The sequence below is a fragment of the Hippoglossus hippoglossus genome, chromosome 7, assembly GCF_009819705.1.
Source record: "Hippoglossus hippoglossus isolate fHipHip1 chromosome 7, fHipHip1.pri, whole genome shotgun sequence".
NCBI lineage: Eukaryota > Metazoa > Chordata > Actinopteri > Pleuronectiformes > Pleuronectidae > Hippoglossus > Hippoglossus hippoglossus.
Window position 1 is genome coordinate 6,219,901 of NC_047157.1, and position 21,972 is coordinate 6,241,872.

The following is a 21,972-nucleotide window of genomic DNA, read 5'->3' on the forward strand; positions in this document are numbered from 1 at the left end:
TCGGCTCATTGAGTCAAGTAAACGTTTAAATAAACAATGTAAAATATTCTTTATAACTTTATAAATACACTACAACTAACATCATATTATATAGACCTACTACCACTGACATTATATACTATATCTATACACTAACAGTGAAACTATGCAGTGATTTATACTACGAGCGACCTAACGTACTATATAACATACAATACAACTGGAATTATGTAGCTACTATATTATAAACAATACCACTGCTATTATATACCACTTGATATACTACCAGTGACATTATATATATATACACTATCACTGACATTGTATACCATTTTATATACTAACACTGACATATACCATTTTATATACTACCACTGACATTATGTACTATAGTTTAAACTACCACTTACATGACATACTATATAATATACACTACCACTGACATTATGTACTATATTATATACACTTCAACTGACATCATATATTATGTTATATACTACCACTGACAACTGTATTATGCACCACCACTGTTGTAACACTGAACCGTGTAACATTTTACTGCTTGACTAGTTGATATAGAGCAAGTTTACATACAGTTAGCTAGACCAATACATTCTTGGACTTTCAAGTAATGATTGTGAGTAACTGGATAATTTGACATCTCTGGGCTTCCACCAGATATTCAAATGAAATTTAGATGTGAACTCTACCTTTGGTGGAGCTCCTCTAAACTCAATGTAGTGAAGTACGATTACAAAAGTGCAATATTTCTATGCTGCACACTACATACTTTATGTTAGACAGGCAGTGAGGTAACTTTTATATAGTGTTAGAATATGGTGGGAGATTATCATACAATACACACAGCAGTAAAGGTAGGTGGATGAGGAAATGTACTGTGTGTCACGTCTGTGACAAACAACAAGTGGAACATCTTGCGTTGGATAATCGGAGTGGGAGTGGGAGGGGGCGAATGAGATGGCAGGAGCAGGTGAACTCCTGTTTCACCTCCGCAGCTCTGAGAAGCCCCGAGTCTCCCCAGTCTCACTCGTCTCCTTGTCTCGAGGCAGTGAAGTGCCAGCGTCGTGTCAATCAACCTGTTGGCACGGTTACCTCGGTAGTGCTGTACTCCAATCCTGTCACTCAGGCTATCTTCCAAGATTGAAACGATGGGTAAAGTAATTGGATTTGCTGCTAGCAGGGAAATGATGAAATGACATGAAACCACCCCCCCTTTCCCAACCACACACACACACACACACACACACACACGCACACACCTTCACACAGCTCGGAGTAAATCTCTCTCTCTCTCTCTCTCTCTTTCTCTCTTTCTCTCTCCGTCTGTCTTTGTTTCTGAAACCTGGAAATACCACAGGCTGTCGAGGAGTTTCTTTTCTTCTCCCCTGATGTGGCAGGAGCGCCTTGTTCTCCCAGGTAGACAAAAGAGGCGACGACATGAGGGGAATTAAAGGATTTCCAGGTTTTTACCGAGATCTGAGGAGGGTTTTTTTTTTTATGAATGTGTGTGGTAAACGGAGCACAAGGCAGCGCACGGTGCAAATAAGTACCCCAACCACTCCTCGTCTACACGTTAAGCACTGTCAATAGAATTTTTCCTTTTAACTTGTACTCTCGCCAAACCGTCTCAATTGCCCCCTGGTGGCTGCAGCATTGGTCAAATCATATTAATCAATAGTTTAAATATACCTCCTCCTCCATATTAGTAGAAAAGTCATGGTACAGTTCAAACAAATTGTTCTCATCAATAGTTTCTGTCATTTTAGACAGTTCTTATCACACTGATGTATGTACAAGTGTTTTTTATGCATTTTTGCATTCATTTTGATTTATATTAGTTATTTGTAAAAAATAAGGTCAAATGTCATGATTGACACCTGAGACTGACCCATGATTGGTCGAGTGTATCGGCGGAACTTTGCTGCTTGGGCAATGTTCCACATTAAGGTTTCAGTTGCAATTAACTATTATTTTTATAATCTACTAATCTGCTGAATAATTTCTAAATTTATCAAAGCGGCACATTCCTATTGCAGAACTAACTGAAATGATTAATCTATTATCATTAATATAAAATAGTTCATTATAAAATGGGACTCATCAATTCAGTGATTAATTGTTCCTCTATTGTTGCATCTGATACACAGACCACCGCGTATGCAGTGCCAGTATTTTGTTATTGTCTTCTCTCTGATAACGACTGTATATTAACAAAGGCCAAACTGTGCCATTAAATAAGAAAATGTCCACTGTTTTGACACAGGGTTGTTAATCAGATGTCGTCCACTGCGTCGTGTAAAAAAACGTGAAAAGACTTTACAAACAGAATGATAAGTTTAACCGTTTTAAATTGAGAACTGCAGTTTACGAGGAGAGCTAATAAAACACGTTACTCAGAAACTCAACAGTGATGGAAATGTCCGAGGGATTTTGCACATATGCTGTGTGCATCCTGATTGTGTTGACGTCAAGCAGCATGGATTAACGCCGGTGCACGTCACAGCTCCATCTCTCTCACAAAGTACATAGATGCCAACACTTGCTCAATGGACTGTCGATAGGTTTAAGATTTACACTAGTGATTATATATTCATAGATCAATCGATACGGGGAGTCTAGCAGCCGAGACATGTCCACGCAGGCGAACACGCATTTAGCAACGTTCACATTGTATGAATTCTAATGAGTGCGAGCGGGCGCCTGTGTAGACGTCGATACACTGCAGCTTTACATTTCATTAGGCCAAGGAGCACAGTTTAACTCCCAATGAATAGCAATAAAACCACACAGCCCGGAACCATCTCTCTCCATCGGCCTCAGCGTCTTTCTCTCTTTTTCCTCGTCCTAACTCTACCCCCCCGTCCTCCTCCGTCCTGAGTTTTACTCTGTACTAATCTAGTTCAGCCGTTTAACACTTGTTCTCTAATTCATTTGGAGAGAAAAAAAATTATTTACAACCAAACTAATCAACTCTCGGTTCAGAGGAAAGACTTACCAGGCACAGACAAATGTAAAAGCCTCATAAAGTAACTACAGTGTGAGTCACTGCTGATTTATAGTAATTGTTGCCCTGTGTCGCCATTTCCCTGCTCACGCACAGACGACTGCATGTTGCTGCAGCATCTGCATTGATCTGTGCGAGGACACCGGCAGCCTCCACCTCCGTGTTCACCTTCCCTCATCCCCGAGCACAGGAAGACTCGCCGGCTGAGGGGAAATGGGATTCCGATCAGTGGGATATCATCCGGGATCTGCTGACCCCACACGCTCAACACACCCACAAATCATCCGTCTGCACACACACACACACACATACAGACAGTCCAGGGGTCAGGCGCAAGGACTAGTGGACCAGGTTTCAGTCGACATAGCAAAACGCCAGAGACAGGAAGCTATAAGGAGGCGTGTGTGTCTCTGCGCGGGTGTGTGTGTGTTGTGCATATCATCAGAGCTTGTAAGAAAGCACATTCCCCTGACCACAGAGACACAGAGCTAAATCCTGAGTGGTCATATTCAAACTACGCTGAATAATGTAGATGCCTTTTAGTTTAGTTTAATAGAGCGTGACAGAAAGTGGAATGTAAACATGTTGAGATAATTTGAAATAAAGGACACAAGCACCTACAAAATAATAGTGGACTTCAAAGAACATTCTGGAAACTTTTCAAAGTTAAATGCCAATGACATTAAAATATGCATCTAACTTTTGTTATTTCATTATTTTAAATTATGTATGTATTAATTCAATTATGATTCTTATCCTCAGGTGATTGTTTATTGGAGTATCTGGAACACGGACACACTCCGACGTGTCCTGCTGAGGAAAGAAGTGGAAAAAAATAGAAGAAGCAACACGCTCGCAGCGGCTCAGTGGGAACTCGGATGAAGGAGTAGCTGATTGGCACACGCACCATGCGGTCTACTCAACAGGGGTACTTGAGGTGCACACACATACACCTACTGTAAACCCACAGGCACACACACAAAGGGACGCCATGCTGCGTCTATGCTGAACATGACGGGAAATTACTGCTATTACTACTTACTGCTAGATTTTGAGGCTCCCGTTGCAACACTAAGCACAGACCACACACACACACACTCATGCACATTATTGGGATTCTTATCGGCTACGGTACTCAGAGGACCAATAAGAAATCATCTTCACGCCCACCTACAGGCAACACAGAAACCCTCCCTGGCTCTTGGCAGACCCTGGGAGTGGACCACCACACAACACTCAGCAAGGTAAAACGCACACAGCTCCAGATTGTCAAGCAGCATGAGCTCCACGCCACACATCACCCAAAGAATCACTCACACACACACACACACACACACACACACACACACACACACACACTTTTACAGCTGATGCAATGAGATTTTTGATGACAAAAGTATTTGTCAACAACACCAAAACCAAAGACTTTTGAAAACACATCACAATATTACACAACGTTGTTCCAAAGTGAAAATGGTTTTCTACAATGCACAACACAGACACACGGACACACGGACACACACACACATTTTTGTACTTCTATCTTAGTGAGGTCACTCATTGGCATAATGCATTTGCCAGCCTCTTACCCTAACCTTAACCACAACAACTAAATGCCTAACCATAACCATAACCCTAACCTAACTCTAACCCTAACCCCCAAACCAAGTCTTAACCCTCAAACAAGCCTTTGAAAAAGTGAGGATTGGCCAAAATGTCCTCACTCTGCAAGGACTATGCTCAAAATGGTCCTCACAATGTAGAGTACAAGTAAACACACAAACACATTCTCTATCTCTCTCACCATTCAAACTGTATAAGCAGCATCCGGTGACAAAATCCAGAGAAGACACAATGAAAAATAGCACACTGGAGTCACATCAGATGAAAATCCTATTAAATTGTGTCTGCAAAACAGCATTGTTCCTCTAGCTGTGATATTTTTATTAAAAAAGTAAGGTTTTGACCCAAACTTGATTAAATGTTTTAAGAGTTTTCCCAGCCACACAGCCATGAGATCAGAGGTAGAGTTCCAAGGTTTTCACATCACAACCACCATAGCGATTTCAAACTGCGTGTACACACAAACAAAAACTTCGGGAGACCTACCTTCTTCATGTGTCCGCTGCGAGTGCCTGTGAACGCCACAGTGTGTCCTCGGTAGTCATAGGCCGCCACGGAGGTCATGCCGTCGTCCTTGTCCACGTAAAGCGGGATGCCCTCGATGGCTGTGGTGCCCCCTAGAGGCTGGTTGAAGTCCTGGCCGCAGAAGTTATCGTCTATCTGCAGAGGCTGGGGTGTTCAGAGAGGGGTGAGGAGAGAAGGAGAGAAGGAGAGAACGCCATTAACACCTTTTAAATCTCTTTCTTTAAAATAACATTAATTCTTAAATAAGGGGGAGGCTTTCCATCTCCTCAGCACTTAGGAGACGTTTTATGGTGCTGGAGCGAAGCCAAGCCGCTGCAGATTCAGTGAGAAATGGTGTGAAATTAATGGGCGTCGTTAGGAAAATTAACTTCAGTTTCTTCAACTCCCTCCTATAGGACTTTTTTGAAAAGCGATCTAATCTCACCGGTACGCGCTGAAGTCTTCTGTGATGGGAGGTTTTCCCCTCCGTACACTCCTCCTTTGATTATTTCATAGGACATGATGTCAACCCGAGCAATTTAGCATCTCAGCATGGTTCGAATGGATGAATGAACAGCTGTTTGTTAATGTTTTAAATATTGATTTCTTTGTATACAGCGTTGGCAGTGTTGTTTCTAATAAGAGACAAGCCAATATGGGGAGTAAATCAAAGGGAAGTGGAATAAACATGGAGGGGGAGGGGGAGCGTACGAGCAGGACAGTGGTGCAGATGACAGAGAAATGACAGGAAGTAAATTATAGGTCAGATTAGCATACCATAATCAAAGTGTCTCGTACAGGCACCCAGATATGCTGATATGTCACGTCTGATTTATGAACATACCGTGTGTGTGTGTATGTATGTGGGGGGGGTGTAATAGGCATGCCATTAAAAGCCTGTGATAGGTGTGTACGCATCAGGAGGTTCCCCTGACTCTGACATGTGTATGAGAGATAATCGACAGCATCTGTATTACCGGTACTACGTGACACACACAAATGCACACACACACACACATACACACACATGGACTCCTGATGAAAAGCACACAAGAAAAAAACACAACTTCAGTTCCACCTCTGACAGGAGATTTAAGAAGAACACACATTGAGATACAAATAGCATATTCGCAATAGTCAGGTGTCAATCAAAATGTAGCCTAAATGAAAGAAATCAGTGAAATATAATCTGATTTCACACACATTACCCACTAATATGATTTTAGGAGGCAGGTGGTTCACTGAGACAAAACAGCTGGTGGTCCATTGAAGGTAGAAAATATGGTGGAAAGATGTTTTTTTGTTTCATGTATTAATTTGAACAACACAGATCTGATGATCTATTTTAAGACTAGTCAACTGAGAAAAAGCTTGACAGATGTTTAAACCACATGTTTCACATCAGGATTCCTCTTTGTCCCATCGCAATTTGTTGCACTTTGTTGTAGCAATACAACCATCATGTCCACAAAAAATTAGTTTTTGCATTTCTAACATTTTATTAATGTGCAAATTGACACCTGCAGTGAAAACCAATGCGAGAGAAAAAGAAAAGATGCTCAGGAATAATCACACAAACCTTCAGAGGGAATTCACTTATAGACTAAATTTAAATCATGTAAACAGCAACACATAAACTTAAAGCTACACATTCACAGGGAAGGTAATCCTGCACATGCACACACGCACACGCACACACACACACACACACACACACACACACACACACGCAAACACACACATTCCCTTGACAGCTTTGCAGTTTTGTAGGGGTGGTGTGATTGATTAGTCTTTATGGAGATACTTTGTCTTGTAATGAACAAGAGAAAGCTGGCATGTTCATTTGTGTTATTGTGCGGGGCTTGATCGTGTGTGTTTGTGTGTGAGTGTGTGTGTGTTATGCAGGCTTAAATAAATTTTGCCAAAATGCCTGTGGCGGACATTGTCTGCCTTCTACCAGACTTTCAAAGGCAGCTAGAAAAAACAGCAAGTTTAACTTGAATGAACAAAGACACAAAGTGAGTCAAAGGGAGTGAGGGAGGGGGTGAGACACAGACACACACACACGCACACGCACACACACACACACACACAGCTTTGGCTTTTGCATGATTTACATAAACATGTTCTAAATTTTGGAAATGTTTTGCAAGTGATTTGAGTGATGCAGAGAAGATGGAGACAGATATGAGGAAGAGGAGAGAAAGGGGGGGGGGTAGGAATGCAGGAATAAAGAGCGAGAGAGAGAGAGGGGGGAGGAAGAGGGAATAGAGTATAGAAAGAGATGGCCATGCCTCAGTGACAGTGTGAACCCTGGCCTTGTATCCCTGCCACAGTCGCCCTTCGTTTCCTCCGATAAAGACCAGAACCAGATCTCTATCCATTTCTTTCACTCACTTCCTCCTCTTTCTTTTTCTACCACCTTTCCCAACCTTGTTTTCCCTCTTTCCCCTGCATGCTCTGTATTAATACTTTTCCCTCATCGTTTTCATTTTTGGTGGGAACTCATGTCCTTCCCAGAGGGTTAGTCTGTTTACCCTGCTTTCACATGCCTGCAGCTGTCTGAGACCGTCTTTCTTTCCTTCTTTCGTTCCTCCCTTTATCGGGATGATGATCACAGGTCACATGATGGTTGAGATACATGACTAGGGGTCAAAGCATTGCTATCGAATATCTATACCACTATTGTTCTGCTGCATCAAAAAAAAAACGGCTGCTGTCCAAAGCAAAAGTCTGAAGAAACACAACCCGAGTAGAAAAATGTTTATAATAGTAACCCGCTGTACCATCGTTGGGCCTGGATTTATTTACAGCAGGCGCTTCACTCTTGTAAACTCATCTGCATTCCCAGTGTTTGTCATGCTCGCGCTGACGTGAGATCGCCATCTTCCCATCGCCGTCGCCGGCATGCTGGGGATGCTAATGGTTTGTTATGTTTAGCCTGACTTGCATCATTACCATAGAGTCAACAGCTCAGATTGAGGCACAGTGGAGCGTTCAGTCGACGTGTTTTCACTGCAGACAAATGTGGCTTCACACAGACTTGGCATCTGCTGGCTGTTTTGTGCCTTGTAGACATGTAATTCCTACAGTCTGCTCTGTCACTCCTCCGCTGCGACTCATTGAGGAGACGCTGGAAAAATTATAATCAATGATACAGACATGAATGAAAAGCCTTCAAAAATACATCTGACCACCGTGTGCTCACATTAATGTCTATGACTAAAAACAGGTAGTCATGATCATGTATGACATTATATACATATATAAAATATTAACCAATGTAATAATTATTCAATCATGTTTAATGCAGGTCCGCACGGTGACCCCAATGACACAACACTGTGCCTCGTACACTGTGATCTGGTTGCAAGTGTAAATGCACAAAGTGTTTGAGACAGACCGAAACCCCATGGATGTACCAAATGCACCCACATGTCAAGCAGGTGTAAAAGCCCCTGTGTCTTCCTGACACATGTGTACGCTTGTCTCCTGCCCTGAGCTGTCACTCTGCAAATCCAGGACACCGTCAGTGGATATAACCACTCGCAGGGTCGGTCCCCTGTGACAGTGGCAGCCAACGTTACAGTGTCATTGGCTGGTGTCCCTGTTGCCCCTGAGAAAATGACCCCAGCGATTTTGGGACAAACAACCATGCCCGTGTTACTCTGAGCTGCTGTGGCATTTATCTGATCCCTGATCAGCCCAACCAGTGACTGATGTGTGTGAGGGAGAGAGCAGGGACATCCTGGTGCAGCTATACTGGTTGTTTGAGTGTTTTTGGACAGTTTTTTGGACACTAACAAGTGCATGACCACCACTCTCTGAACTGGAGTAGTGCAAAAAGTAGCCAAAGAAAACCAAGACGGATTCCAGATTTGTTATCTGACCAATAGAGTGTAAGCGTAAGTTAAAGTGCATGAAGAGCATCTCATTCAGATGCAGTTAGAATGACTTTGAACACGCACTTCACATTGGTCCATCCAGGTGCACTGTTGGACCTCGTGTGTACTGTTCGTCCAAGAGAGGTTTGACATTAGGATGTGCAGCCAAGGCCATTTCTGACTAAATCAAGACATCCACTGAACTTGAGCACACTTTGATGAAATTATCATTATCATTAGACATAAAGTTAAGTGACTGTGGATCGGGAGGTAGAGGGGGTTGTCCACTAACCAGAAGGTTGGTGGTTTGATCCCTAGCAACTCCACTGTGCAGTCTGAAGTGCCCTTTGGGTAAGATACTGATGGCTGTGCCAACAGTGTATGACCGATTGCGTGAATGGGTGAATGCGACTTGTACTGTACATACGTGTTGAGTGGTCTGGTAAAGCACAGTTATATAAACACAGTCCATTTACCAGTTAAGTTACTCAAGACAGAATTGAAATGAAGACGTCTTGTCCAACACATTACTGTAATACCTCAGCTCACTGAAAGCTAGGGTTGGTCATGCCTGAGATGGTGCCAGTATGTTAATAACAAAATAACAGTTTGTTTGATACTTTACGTTAAGCATGACAAACTTATCTTTCTCAGATGAAGGAGAAGAAAACCCTTGTAAAGTGTGTCTTATGATGACTTTGATCTAAATCAAAACAATCTAAACATTAGGTGCATTCATACCTGAAAAACGTGATTTCTATTTTTGGATTGGATGTGGATTGGATCCCATTACATTTTTATGACTTGAGAATCTTCACCTATGATTGTACAGGCTTTGCTGTAAATCTGTGTCAGAGTCCTTTACTGGGTCTCTAACATAAGGTGACCTGCTGTAGTCTTTTATTAGGTCTTTTATAAGCTCCATATAGTTTGTCCCTGTTGGCCTGCTGCACCTCTGACCGTGTTATTATTATTAATGCATATCGCTCATGCCCAGTACACTGTACATAGCATCGCACACACCCACACACACACAGAGACACACACACACACACACACACACACACACACACACACACACACACACACACACACACACACACACACACACACACACACACACACACACACACACACACACACACACACATTTGTTCTATTTCCAGGGGGTTGGACAAGGACAGAGTCCCCTGTGTTGTCCTTGCTGAAGAACTCTGCTGCACACAGACGCAGGCTGGCCCCTGGCATCACACACACACACGTACACACACAGACACACACACACACACACACACACACACACACACACACACACATAGACTACTGCCAAACTCTGGCTGGGTGAATGATGACTGGGTGATGAGGGAAAGAGTGGGGCAAGTGAGATCAAGGGAAAGGAGAGGAGACGGGGAGAGAAAGCCATGGAAGAAAGAGGGAGATAGAGGGGAGGGACATGGGGGAAGGCTAAGGGTCAACAGTGCTCTTGTCGCCACTAATGAGCCTCAACCCAGGAAGAGAGAGGGAGAGAGATAGAGAGAAGGAGAGAGAGCGAGTTTGGATTCATGAATTCACCATTAAGCGTGTGCACATGAGAGCCGCACCGAGCAGAATGTGGTTACAACAGATGTGGCACTGGAGAAAACATGTTACCTGCATCCCTTGTAAAACTACAATCACAGTAAACGTCTGTCTTTGTTGTGCCTTCTTTTCTCTATAGCTGCACTCAGATTTGCACGGAAGTCCAGACATTTTTCAGAAAGGGGCTGTCGATGAGGATGCAAATGTCCAAGACCAAGTGTTACAAACACTTTTTAGAACTTTTGGTGCCAGCCCCCTCTGAACAACCCCAGCAACGTACACGGAAAATGTGCAAGTGAGCCCCTGTGAGAATAATGTGGATGACGTTTCTAACACAAGAGGAAAACGAAACTGGAACAACACAACTATCTCAGAATTGAACGAGGTGCCAAACACGTAGAAGACACATTTTAAAGACTACGTTCGAGAGTCGATGTGCTGTTGTAAACAAAAAAACGCAAAGGAATATATTTATCATGTCCTTTCTCCTTCATGCTCTACTCAGGCGCCACTTCTCCCCTGAATGCTCCCGACAATTTACTGTTGTTGTGAATGCGTCTGACCCAAACAATCCCCTGCTTCTTCATATGTGAAAGACAAAATCCAGAAAAATGTCCAGACCCAGTTTATGTCTGATAACAGCTTCAGTTTGCACCAATTACTACTTTCAGACTGTTTCAGTATGTACATTCAATATGTGTTTAACATGAATCCATTCAAATGAACCTTAACATAAACAGCTTTGTGCAACAGCCTGAGACCACCTTCCCTTTTTTGGATTCAAAGCTTGGGATCCCACTGTGTACGTATTTCATCTATTGTACTTGAGTTCATTTTACCACAATCAAAACACTTGTGCATAAGTAGATTCTAAAACCTTAATAAACATTGCATCAAACATTGGTCCTGTTGTGTTAGTTCATTACAATATGTGTATGTGTGCATCTCTCTTTCCATCTCTCTCTCTCTCTCTCTCTCTCTCTCTCTCTCTCTCTCTCTCTCTCTCTCTCTCTCTCTCTGTTGTCACTTCACTGTGTAGGATCCCAGTGTAGTTTATTGGGAATGAAAGCAGCTACATCCGTCTTATCAACTTCAATTGTCAGCACATTGTTTTTCAAATCCTCGCTCATTTGCAGAGATGTAAGAAAACACTGAGAGATCGCATCCCACATAGGGAGAAAAGGAGAGAATGGGCGAGCTAGAGAGAGTGACTGAGGTAAAGGGGAAGGGAGAGAGAGGGAAAGGGAGAGAGAGAGAGAGAGAGAGAGAGAGAGAGAGAGAGAGAGAGAGAGAGATGTTGTCAACATGGTCTCCAGAGAGCCAGATGTCTCAAGCATCTCATCATACAGCACTGGCATAAACACATCGCTCTAATCCCAGGGTGAATGAGCGAATGTGTGCGAGTGTTTCTCTGAGTGTGTGAGTGGGACGGTGTGTGTGTGTGTGTGTGTGTGTGTGTGTGTGCGCGCGCATGTATATGTTAAACATAGCTCATGCCTCGTTCCCATGTGAGAAAGATAATGTTGAAGTGTGAGTTGTACCACTGAGACCTTGCCAGCTGATGCAATGAACAACAGAACTTGCAGAGTGGAAAAATGCATTTAATTAAGAGAGGGTTAGTGTGTGTTCATCTGTTTTTTTTAAAGGAGAGGAGATGGGAATGGACTGCCAAACGTCAACAGGTCAACAGCACACACACACACACACACACACACACACACACACCCACCCACCCACCCCTGGCTGATATCCAGGTTGTTGTTGTTATGACTTGGCGTTGCAAGCGGAGAACAACACTGGTTGGCCTTTAGATTCCCCCAGCGAGCCAATATCTGCTCTCTAATTGGTCATTAATGAGTGTATGTGTGTGTGCATGTGTGTGTATCTGTGTTTGTTTGTCATGAAATAGAGAGAAAGACGGTGTGTATGTGTGTGTGTGTGTTATAGGGACAGGGGCTGCAGTGGGGATCTTAGACATCTGTCCCATAGACTGGGCCACTCGAAGCCTTGACCCGCTTAAACCCAAACACACACACACACTTTGTTGATCAATGTGGAAGTGTGTGCATGTGGGTGAGAGAGAGAGTGTGTGTGTGTACTGGGAAAGAGGAAAGTGTACAGCCTCTCCAACATATCCACAGACACACACACACACACTGTGGACTTGGTGCAGACATCTGGCAGTACATTCTGCTCTAATGGAGACAGAACTGCAGGCATCTGCATCTCACACCCACGCACACACATGCACATGCTTTCACACTCACACAAAAACACACACGTCTGACTTTTATTACGTAATAATGACTGTTGTAACTTTATAAGCATAAGAAAAGAAAGACAGTTTGTCACAAGTATCATTTGTGTTGATATTTCCCAGGATAATTTAAGGTCGCGTGGATATTGATGCTGAATATTGAGGAATTTAACATGAGTTAAATGACAACACCACCTGTGGTCATGACAAGAGCTAGAATGCAGCCTTGAAACAAGAATGATTTCTGTTTGCTGTCGTCACTTTCAAGTACCATGGGGAGTTTCGGACACAGCGGTGGCGCCATGGTTTGGATCCTGTGGTCAAGTAGCATACACAAAGGGACGCAGGTTAATAGACTGTTCAATCATTGCTGGTGGTCGTAATGCAGAGGGGAACATGACTGCTGGCCAGTGTTAAAATATACACAAAGTAGATTTAAAATATCTGAGAATGTCGAATGAAAAGTATAATGAAGGACTAATTTACCCAAAAGTTTGTTTTCATTTAAGGTTTGGTACAGTTCCACGAAATAAAAATACTGGAAGTAAAAATATGTACTTTTTCTCAGTCATTGATGAATAATAATAAATTAATTTATCAATACACACACAAAGAAACATGATTGTGGACGTAGTTGATCTGCTGTTTAATGGAAAGTAGCTAAAACCTGCTCAGGTCCCTATGTGTTGCTAGATAAAGCAATACAACAATTAGCATATGCATGATATCATAGAGTTTTTTGTATATTTTGTGTTGGCTGGTTTCTGCCCTTTATCCGTTTTGCTCTTACGTCTAAGAATGTAAAGGAAAAGTCAGACCTTGTGCAGCAATATTGGTCTTCTGTGTAAAGTTTAAAAAAAATAAAAATAAAAAAAACGAACTTCATCACTAGACGCTGTCCTGATGATGTAATACAAAAGGTTCCCACTTTATTTTGAATGACAGCCAGTGAGGAAACTGACACTAACTTCATTACATTCCTTATGGAAATGTGACGGTGTTGGAAGAACTGCCAACAATTTGATGTTTTGTATGGTTCTGTTTCTTGCATAGAGACCAAGGCATCACTGGACTGATTCTTTATTTATTTTTGCCAAATGGTTTTTTACTTTTCTGCGAGTTCACCAGTGGGGGCAAGACCCTTCTACATTTCAGCATCTGTTGTTTTGGCTCGGGTGAAATGAGGAGTATTGAGTTGGAGATGGAGGGAGAGGCTGGCAGCGAGGAGATGTGCTCTGGTGGAACGAGGAGCTGCAGGCGAAAGAGAGACCGGGAGAGACTTGGGCCCCACAGGTCAGAGGCAGAGGAATAGCTGGGATGCCATGAGATCAACATTTACTTTGCAGCTAGATTTATTCCACACTGGTACTTTGCTCATTCCCTACCCGAACTCCGATCTGGTTTACTTTTATTCTTCGATTCCTTTCGCTGTTTTTGAACATTCTTCCCCTGCATCTTTCTTTATTTTGTCACTCCCCTTCTCTGATTGAAAACACATGTATGGCGCTGTAACATAATGGTGAAAAAGCCTGACTGACCTGCAACCCTGAGGTGTGAACGTGTGTGAAAAAAGTAACAGCCACGTGTGTCTGTGTCAGTTGTAACCCAAACATTTCCTCTCTATTTTCTTTCTTTAAGTAAAAAAAGGAAAGAGTAAAAGATAAAATTAAATAAGAAATGATCCGTTAAGGTCCTAGAATAATCACTTTATTGCCTCCTTTGTTCCTTCCTCCATCGTTCAAAACAATAATCCACACATGCGGGAGGCTTCATCAGCGAGCCTCCATTAGTCACACTCAATATACTGTGAAACACCTTGAAACACTCTTTTGGGATAATTGAGTTTAATTGCAGAGGTTAGACAAGGTGGCTGAATCATGAATGTGAGCCTGTTGCTTTAAGTGCAAAAACAAGGCGGAGGGCGTTCAAAATCCCTGCCAGTCTCGTTTTCTGTATTTTTTTTTTGGCTGTCGTGGCTCCCATGAGAACATTTTCTGGGTCATAATTTCATGAAGGTGTGGAGAAAAACAAAATGCACAAAGTAAAAGGAATCCCGTGGAGAGAGAGAGGCAGAGAGAACTGGAGGAAGTAAGGGCTGAGCTCCAGTGCTCCGGTGTCAGCTGGACATATAGGTTAATGTGCCACAGTGGGACAGTAGCTCACTCTCTTTACCCCAGATCGCCCCGGCCTGCAACTGAGCTGACGCCACATGGAACGCTCCGCTCTGAGGTTTGGCTTCTCTGGCACAGCAGACGTTTGGTGACAGCAGCGATGCAGATTTTAACGATCGGCCGGCTGTGGATGTGGTTTTTTAATGTTTGTGTCCCAAGCATTTACAATTTAATCAAACATGGACTTAATACTCAATATAAAGGGAGAATTCCACATATCAAAAATCCTGGAATGTTACTTTATATTGATGTTAAATTATAATAATTCACATTTCATCAGTTGTTGGATTTCATAAGGCACATTTACTTATTGTTATTTTTTCATTTATCTTTACTTAAGTAGATGTATTTTCATGTACTCTTTTCTTTTACTCCACTACATATATCAGCAAATATCTGTAGTTTCTACTCCACTTGAGTATTTAATGACATTTAATAATATATCACATTACATTCTCACATTGTTTTTTTGTCTTTTTAAGGCCTATAATTCAGATTTTTTTAATTTGAAACTATTTAAGACCCGCCGAAACCCTTAATCAGCATCAGGCCTGGTCTACATATATATTGTTATGGATTGGTATCAAGCACAATATTCCCACTGGAATGTCAGGCTTTGCTTTGCTGTGCTCAACAGTGTCTGGTCCACTTGCGCCAGGCTGTCACAATGTTAGAGTGAGTGTGAAAAATGATCTGGCCTCATGAGTGACTCTGAGCTCTCTGACACCTGGACTGGCACATTACACAGGTTCAGATACAGTCAGTTGTCAAACAGGCCCTTTTCACAGCAGACATTTTGACATGTCACAATAAGTCAAAATAATGTGTTGATTACAGATTCATTGTCAATGTAACCAACTGGAGCTGTTGGATGAGTCAGAATGATTCTACTGTGTTCAAGGCCTTAACTTCTGCAACATTAGCAGTTCCTCACATGTAGCCAGTGAGATCTAAGAAGACTCCACTTTATGAAAACCCCTGTACAACTGCACGTCGGCCAACAACACCATCTTTTCTCCAACGGATATCATCACTTCCAGGAGTCAAACACTCTCCCAGTTCATCTTAGATAATGTTAAACTTAAAAGTATTGAACCCAGACTTTCGCTATTTCAATCATGAGGACTACTCCCTACTACATTTAGTAATCTGTTATTTCAATGGGCCAGATAATCTTATATTATGCACATTATATAATTACATGATTGCATAATATTATCACTTCCTCCAAGGAGTTTGTTTTCATGTGTGCTCAGCAGGATTATTCAAAACCCCACCTGACAGATTACCAGAAAACTCTGGAGAAAGATGTTGTTTTGGTCAAGAAAGAACCCATTCAACTTTGGTGCAGATCTGGATTAGGGGCAGATCAAGCATTTCTTTTTTTCTCGTTCTTTACCAATGCCGGACAGGACATTTTGCAACATTTTAATTATTTTCGTGTGAATCTTGATGAAAAAAAATCCCGACACATTAGGGATTTGGTATCGATGCTGTAAAATTTTGTGCGGACCCAAATAAAAATCCAGATCTAGTGGAATTAAAGGTTGTTTTGTAGGGGCGTAGGTTTCTATTCAGCTGCTGTATGCTCAGATCAAACTGTTTCCAGTTTTGTTTCCTTGGATCAGAATCAGGGCTAAAATAACTTGATGGGGGACATCCCTAACAGATATCTAAATCTCCATAAATCTCTCGAAACAGATGTCTAGACAGGCAGATGATAGATTCTGTTAAACTTTTGCGTGGGGGACACATCTGCTACTTTTGGCCTACATTTACCAAATGTAGGCAAACATCACATAATATGCGAGTGTGCCAACATGCTCTTTCTATGTAACACAAGCCAGATGATGCTCTTAAAGCCCCACTGTCCATCTGAGCACTGCAGGACTACAATCTGTGTAATCTGAACTAAAGCCCTTCCTGACAGCCATAATCCAATTATTACAGACCACTGCAGGGATTCACCCAAACAAGGGAGCCTGTAAAATACTGTTCAGGGAAAAGTGGAAGGCAGTGAAGGAGCACAGGTCCAAGTAGACACATTTGTGCACATGGCAGCACACACATTGCTTGACATGCTATGCACAATTTAACATTTAGGTGACAAGGTTTTGGTTTTTGTTGTTTGGAAAAAAACATTGCCCACATAACAGGAACAATCTAATAAGTATGGTTAAATGTTATTTTTTTTAAACATGTCATTGTGGTATTTGTTTTATTTTAGATGCAGGACATGTTCAATTTACAAGGGGCTCAGTTAGTGCAGTAACTTTCATATGTTCATATGTCATCACATAAATGTGTGAGTGTGTCTGTGTGTGTGTCTGTGTGTGTGCGAGCGTGCGTGTATGCAGCACACATCTTCACACCCTTCACACAAAAATATGAAGCCAGGAGATATGTTTAAGGTTGATCTCATCTCACAGCGCCCGCTGCACTGCTAGCAGGAAAACACAAGCACAGCTGAGACAGACTGCTTTAGAAACACACACACACACGCACACATAGAAATATATGAATTCTCAAACACATATAAACAGAAACACACATGAATACATTCATGTCTGTCATAAACCTACAAAAAAAGATACAACCCCAGCATGAACCAGATAAATAAATAATCACACTCTTCATTAGATGCTGCTGGGTCAGCAGTCTGAGTGTGCTGCGGAGATCTGTATTGACCAGTTGCAGGTTTGAATAAAGTCAAGAAGTTGTTGGATATTTGACCCAGTTAAGCAGTCATGAGAGATATGAATGAGACTTTCACAGTGTTTAGTTCCCTCTGAGCAGATCGTTCTGCGAAAATCAGAGATGATATGATCAAGGAGAAAAGCAAAGTTGGAGGTTATTGAGTCGTTGCACCACTTAACCACAACTAATTACCGACTTTCTACCGATACAGAACTGTTCATTATTGTGACACTAACACTGACGTCAACATGTGAAATCTCGTTCAGACCACTGGCGAGTTTCAGGGAAAAGGGTCACACAGCTTTAAGGCTAAGCAGGCGCAAGCTCCATAATTCTACAAATCCACAAGAAGCTGACACCATCATGAGCCTATAGCAGCCATTAATCCTTTTTGTCATGTGCTAGAGTTAACAATGAGCACCACTATGCAATAAATTTAGTTCACAGAAACCATTCATACTGTAGTTGGATGCGAGAAATCTCCCCATTGAGAATTTACTATAAATTAGGAGGGTTTCACAGCATGATGGGCCCCGTGTGATTCAGCCCGAGGCGGAAAATATCACAAGACAAAAACATATGGGGAAGTGTTACAGCTGGAGTCATTAAAATGACTGGAGGTGCTCTATGTATGGAGCATTTTGCACCGCCATGCATCAAAATGTCTCGAGAGGCAGAAAACTGCACCTCATCAAAAAGGGTTTCTCCCAATGGGCTGAAGTCTCGACAGCATTTGACAGCAGTTCACCTCAGCACTGCATGCACAAAAATTCATCTCTACAAGTCATTAAATCTCCCACTGAGTCGTGAAAACTTAAAAAGGGAAAAACTCTACCTCGAACCTGAGATAACACCATCTGTTTCCAGCTCCTCGAGAAGAAAATGTCATAATCATGACACATGTCGGCTCCTGAGTGACTTTGGCTCCATTTTCATCGTTTTTATGGTTAAATAATGTCAACGCCTAAGAAAAGGACTTTATTTAAGAGAGTATCTTCATAAACATTACAATTTTTGTATTTATTTGCAAATTGCTTCGACTAAAACGTACATTAGTTAAAATTGTATTCAAACACGTCTATAGAGGATTATTTCCACTCACGTGTTGGTGTTACAGTGACATTTTTAGTATATAGGTTTAATATGAACACGCTCATCATATTGTTATTTTAGGTACAATAGGCAGAAGACAATGCTGTTGAAGTTAGTTGAAAATAAATTGGCAAAAGAACCAGATATTTGTGAGCAACTGATGGAGACCAAACTAGAGCTAATGCCACAGTGAATTTGGACATTCATAGGACGTCCGAAGACACATATTTGCTGCCTTTTACAAGGTCAAAACATCAACATCAAAAGGAAAGTTACGAATGAGAATACCATGTCTGCTAGGAAATTTGAAACTACTCAATGGTGGTGAGTGTCTTGCACAATGTGATACTTTACTGGACTGGATCAACTGGACTTTATCAATGTTTTATCCATTGGTGAGTTGTGTCAGATTGGTTATTGTTTGCTTGATGGTGATCTGACAGAGGCACTTCTTAAACCTAATTCAGTGACTCTGTCTGAAACGCTTAGAGAGTCGTAGCTCTCCAAAGATATGTCGCATTAATGCACGTTTCTTCACTGAAGTTGTGAACACAGTGAAGTTGTGGACTTATTAATACAACGCTCTTTAGCAATCACAGTATACTTATTTCATAATTGTACGGTCCCATAATTTAAAATCAATTATTTACTTGCGCACAGTGGTTGCTTATCTTTTGCGCTAATGTATAAAATCCTTACAGTTTAATCTCTTATCCCAGCCAACTAGAAATGTTCAAACTGCAAGTCAAATACTTGAAAATCTCTATAATTGGTATCCTGAATGCCTAAAGTAGCTTCTGCCACCTTGTCACTTAAATACCCACAAATGTGAAAAGCAATTTTCTGAATAATATAGGAATATCCCATCAATACCACTTAAACATGTTTTTTTAGGAGCCAGGATAAACCATTTTCTGGGTCATTGCATGCTACATACGGACATTAACAGGCATCACTCATTAACAGATAACGTTTCTTTATCACATATTATGGAAATATCACTGAGCATAATGTAAGTGCAGCCATTAGAACAACCCAGCAGGTCCAAGGCATGATGCAACGTGGGTGATCCATCCACTGAGGCATAGTCTAACGGTAATGAGACGAAAGATACAATAGAAAGAAAGAGCGTGAATGAAGAAAAGGGAAGCGCGCACACACACTCACACACACACACAAGCTCGCGCACACACAAACACGCGCACACACACAACAGTCACCACCCGCCTGGAAGAAAGAATACAAAATGCCACAGAAATAGACTATAATCCTGGCCAGCAGTGATCAACACTGATAAATATTAATAAGCACTATTATGCTCTGAGAAAAAAAGGGAGAGAGAGAGAGAGCAAGCGAAGGAGAGAAAAGACAGTGAAAGGGGCAGAGAGAGGTAGGGACAGAGAGGAGACAACAACAATAGACTGCTTGCGATATGTTATTGCAAGCAGTTTTCCTCCCGACATCCACCTGGTGTTTTTGTAGACAATGCAGACTCACGTGCCCACACAGACACACACATACACACATTTCTTATTATCAGCCTATTTTCCTATGTTTGCCTCCACTATTGTTTTGTCCCTCTCCTTCACAGGCCAGGATAAGAGGTGGGCACGCACACACACACACACACACACACACACACAAATGAGCATCCAATGAGAGGAGAGACGCAGAAAAAAGGAGATAAGGTGAGTCCTAAACTCGCACATGTATATACACAGAGGATAGTATCTCTCCCTCTCTCTCTCTCTCTCTCTGTCTCTGCCTGAATCAGTCTCATTAGTCATGCTGAAGCCGTAGCGCTGCTGGGTCGGCCTGCTTACAGAGCTGTAGAGCTGGATGGCAGCCCACAGCCAGCGAAGGTCACCCACCGCTCAGTTTTAACTCTCACAAGACCAACGCCGGCCACTTCTCTATAATGAGTGGACATAAAGATGCATAGGGAGAGACCTGCAGTGTGAGCCACACCCATCGTGGTGTGGATGTGGATTTACAAGCTCCTTTTTTGTACTTTTAGAAAATGTCTAGCTAAGCTCTTCTGTTATCATACATCGTTTCTGAGAAAGACACTGCAAGCAAATGCAAACAAGCTTCATCAGAATGTATCCAAGTTCAGCATCTACAATTCAACATTAAGTCTTATATGAACTGTGTTGTTGATTTGCAAAATGTACAATATATTTGGACATCAAACCTCTGTCCTCAAGTGTAAATAACGTGGGATATTTTCCACAATGCGTCTGCTTCTAGGATTGGTTGGATAATGTATTCATCCAAACCAATCAGAATAAGACATGAAATGACATAGAATCCACCGGCTGGTGAAACATGTCAGAAATGCAATTTTAAATAAAGGTTATATGGCCATAAAAAAAACATGTGAGCCCAAGATTGACTGACCACAAAGAGGTTTGTTGGTAGAAAACCTCTGGAAGTGTTTTGACAAAAAAGGAGCATCTTTAAATATTTACATAATAAGTATGATGCACTAAAAATCACCATAGTCATCACAAAATCTGACATCAAACCCTACATCCTGTGCAGATAGCGACCGAGATTTGATCCACCTTTAACACTGTGACTTTAACAATGCCTTTACCTACAGCTTTCTTTTTGTCTTTGGTTGAGCACAATGCTTCTTTTTGAAAAGGAAAATCCTGTGTCAGATTCAGTGAGCCAGAGTATCAGGTGCTGTACATGAATCTGTCCAACACGTTCCTCAAACCGACCTGCTGCCCTCAGACAGTATGGAGAAATGTGAGGAGAGATGTTTGCTGGCAGATTTTAATTACTTGATTAGAGGAAGTGTGTAGAAATGTCCAAATGTTGGCGATGGAAATGGAAACCTGATTTCATTTTGACGTTGGCTGCAAACCCAGCTACATTTACCTGGATTAACCGCCAGCTGTTGTTGAATTCTCACTCTTTATTTCCAGCTATGGTCTACACCTGAGCTCCATTCTCATTTCCTTACGTTGATCACATTTGTGCTGCACTGGTTTCTGCTTGTACTGTAACCTTGGATGAGAATCAGCTGTATTTGACAAAAGCATAGACGTTAAGTTGGGACTTTGTCCATCTTTCTGTCCATCTTGTATTATTCCATTTCTCCTTCACACAATCCACCGGAGTGTCAATAATGAACTCAAAGCATGGATGACA

The 21,972-nt window shown here is 41.8% G+C and overlaps 1 protein-coding gene across 2 annotated transcripts in view; it reads right to left on the bottom strand.

Moving 5' to 3' along the window:
* LOC117764601 (plexin-A1-like) overlaps positions 1-21,972 on the bottom strand; it is a 261,822-nt gene that overhangs the window by 196,957 nt on the left and 42,893 nt on the right. For both annotated transcript variants that reach the window (XM_034590517.1, XM_034590516.1), the window contains exon 3: positions 5,114-5,296. In XM_034590517.1, coding sequence (XP_034446408.1) covers positions 5,114-5,296 — 183 coding nt within the window. The remainder of the gene's footprint in view (positions 1-5,113; positions 5,297-21,972) is intronic.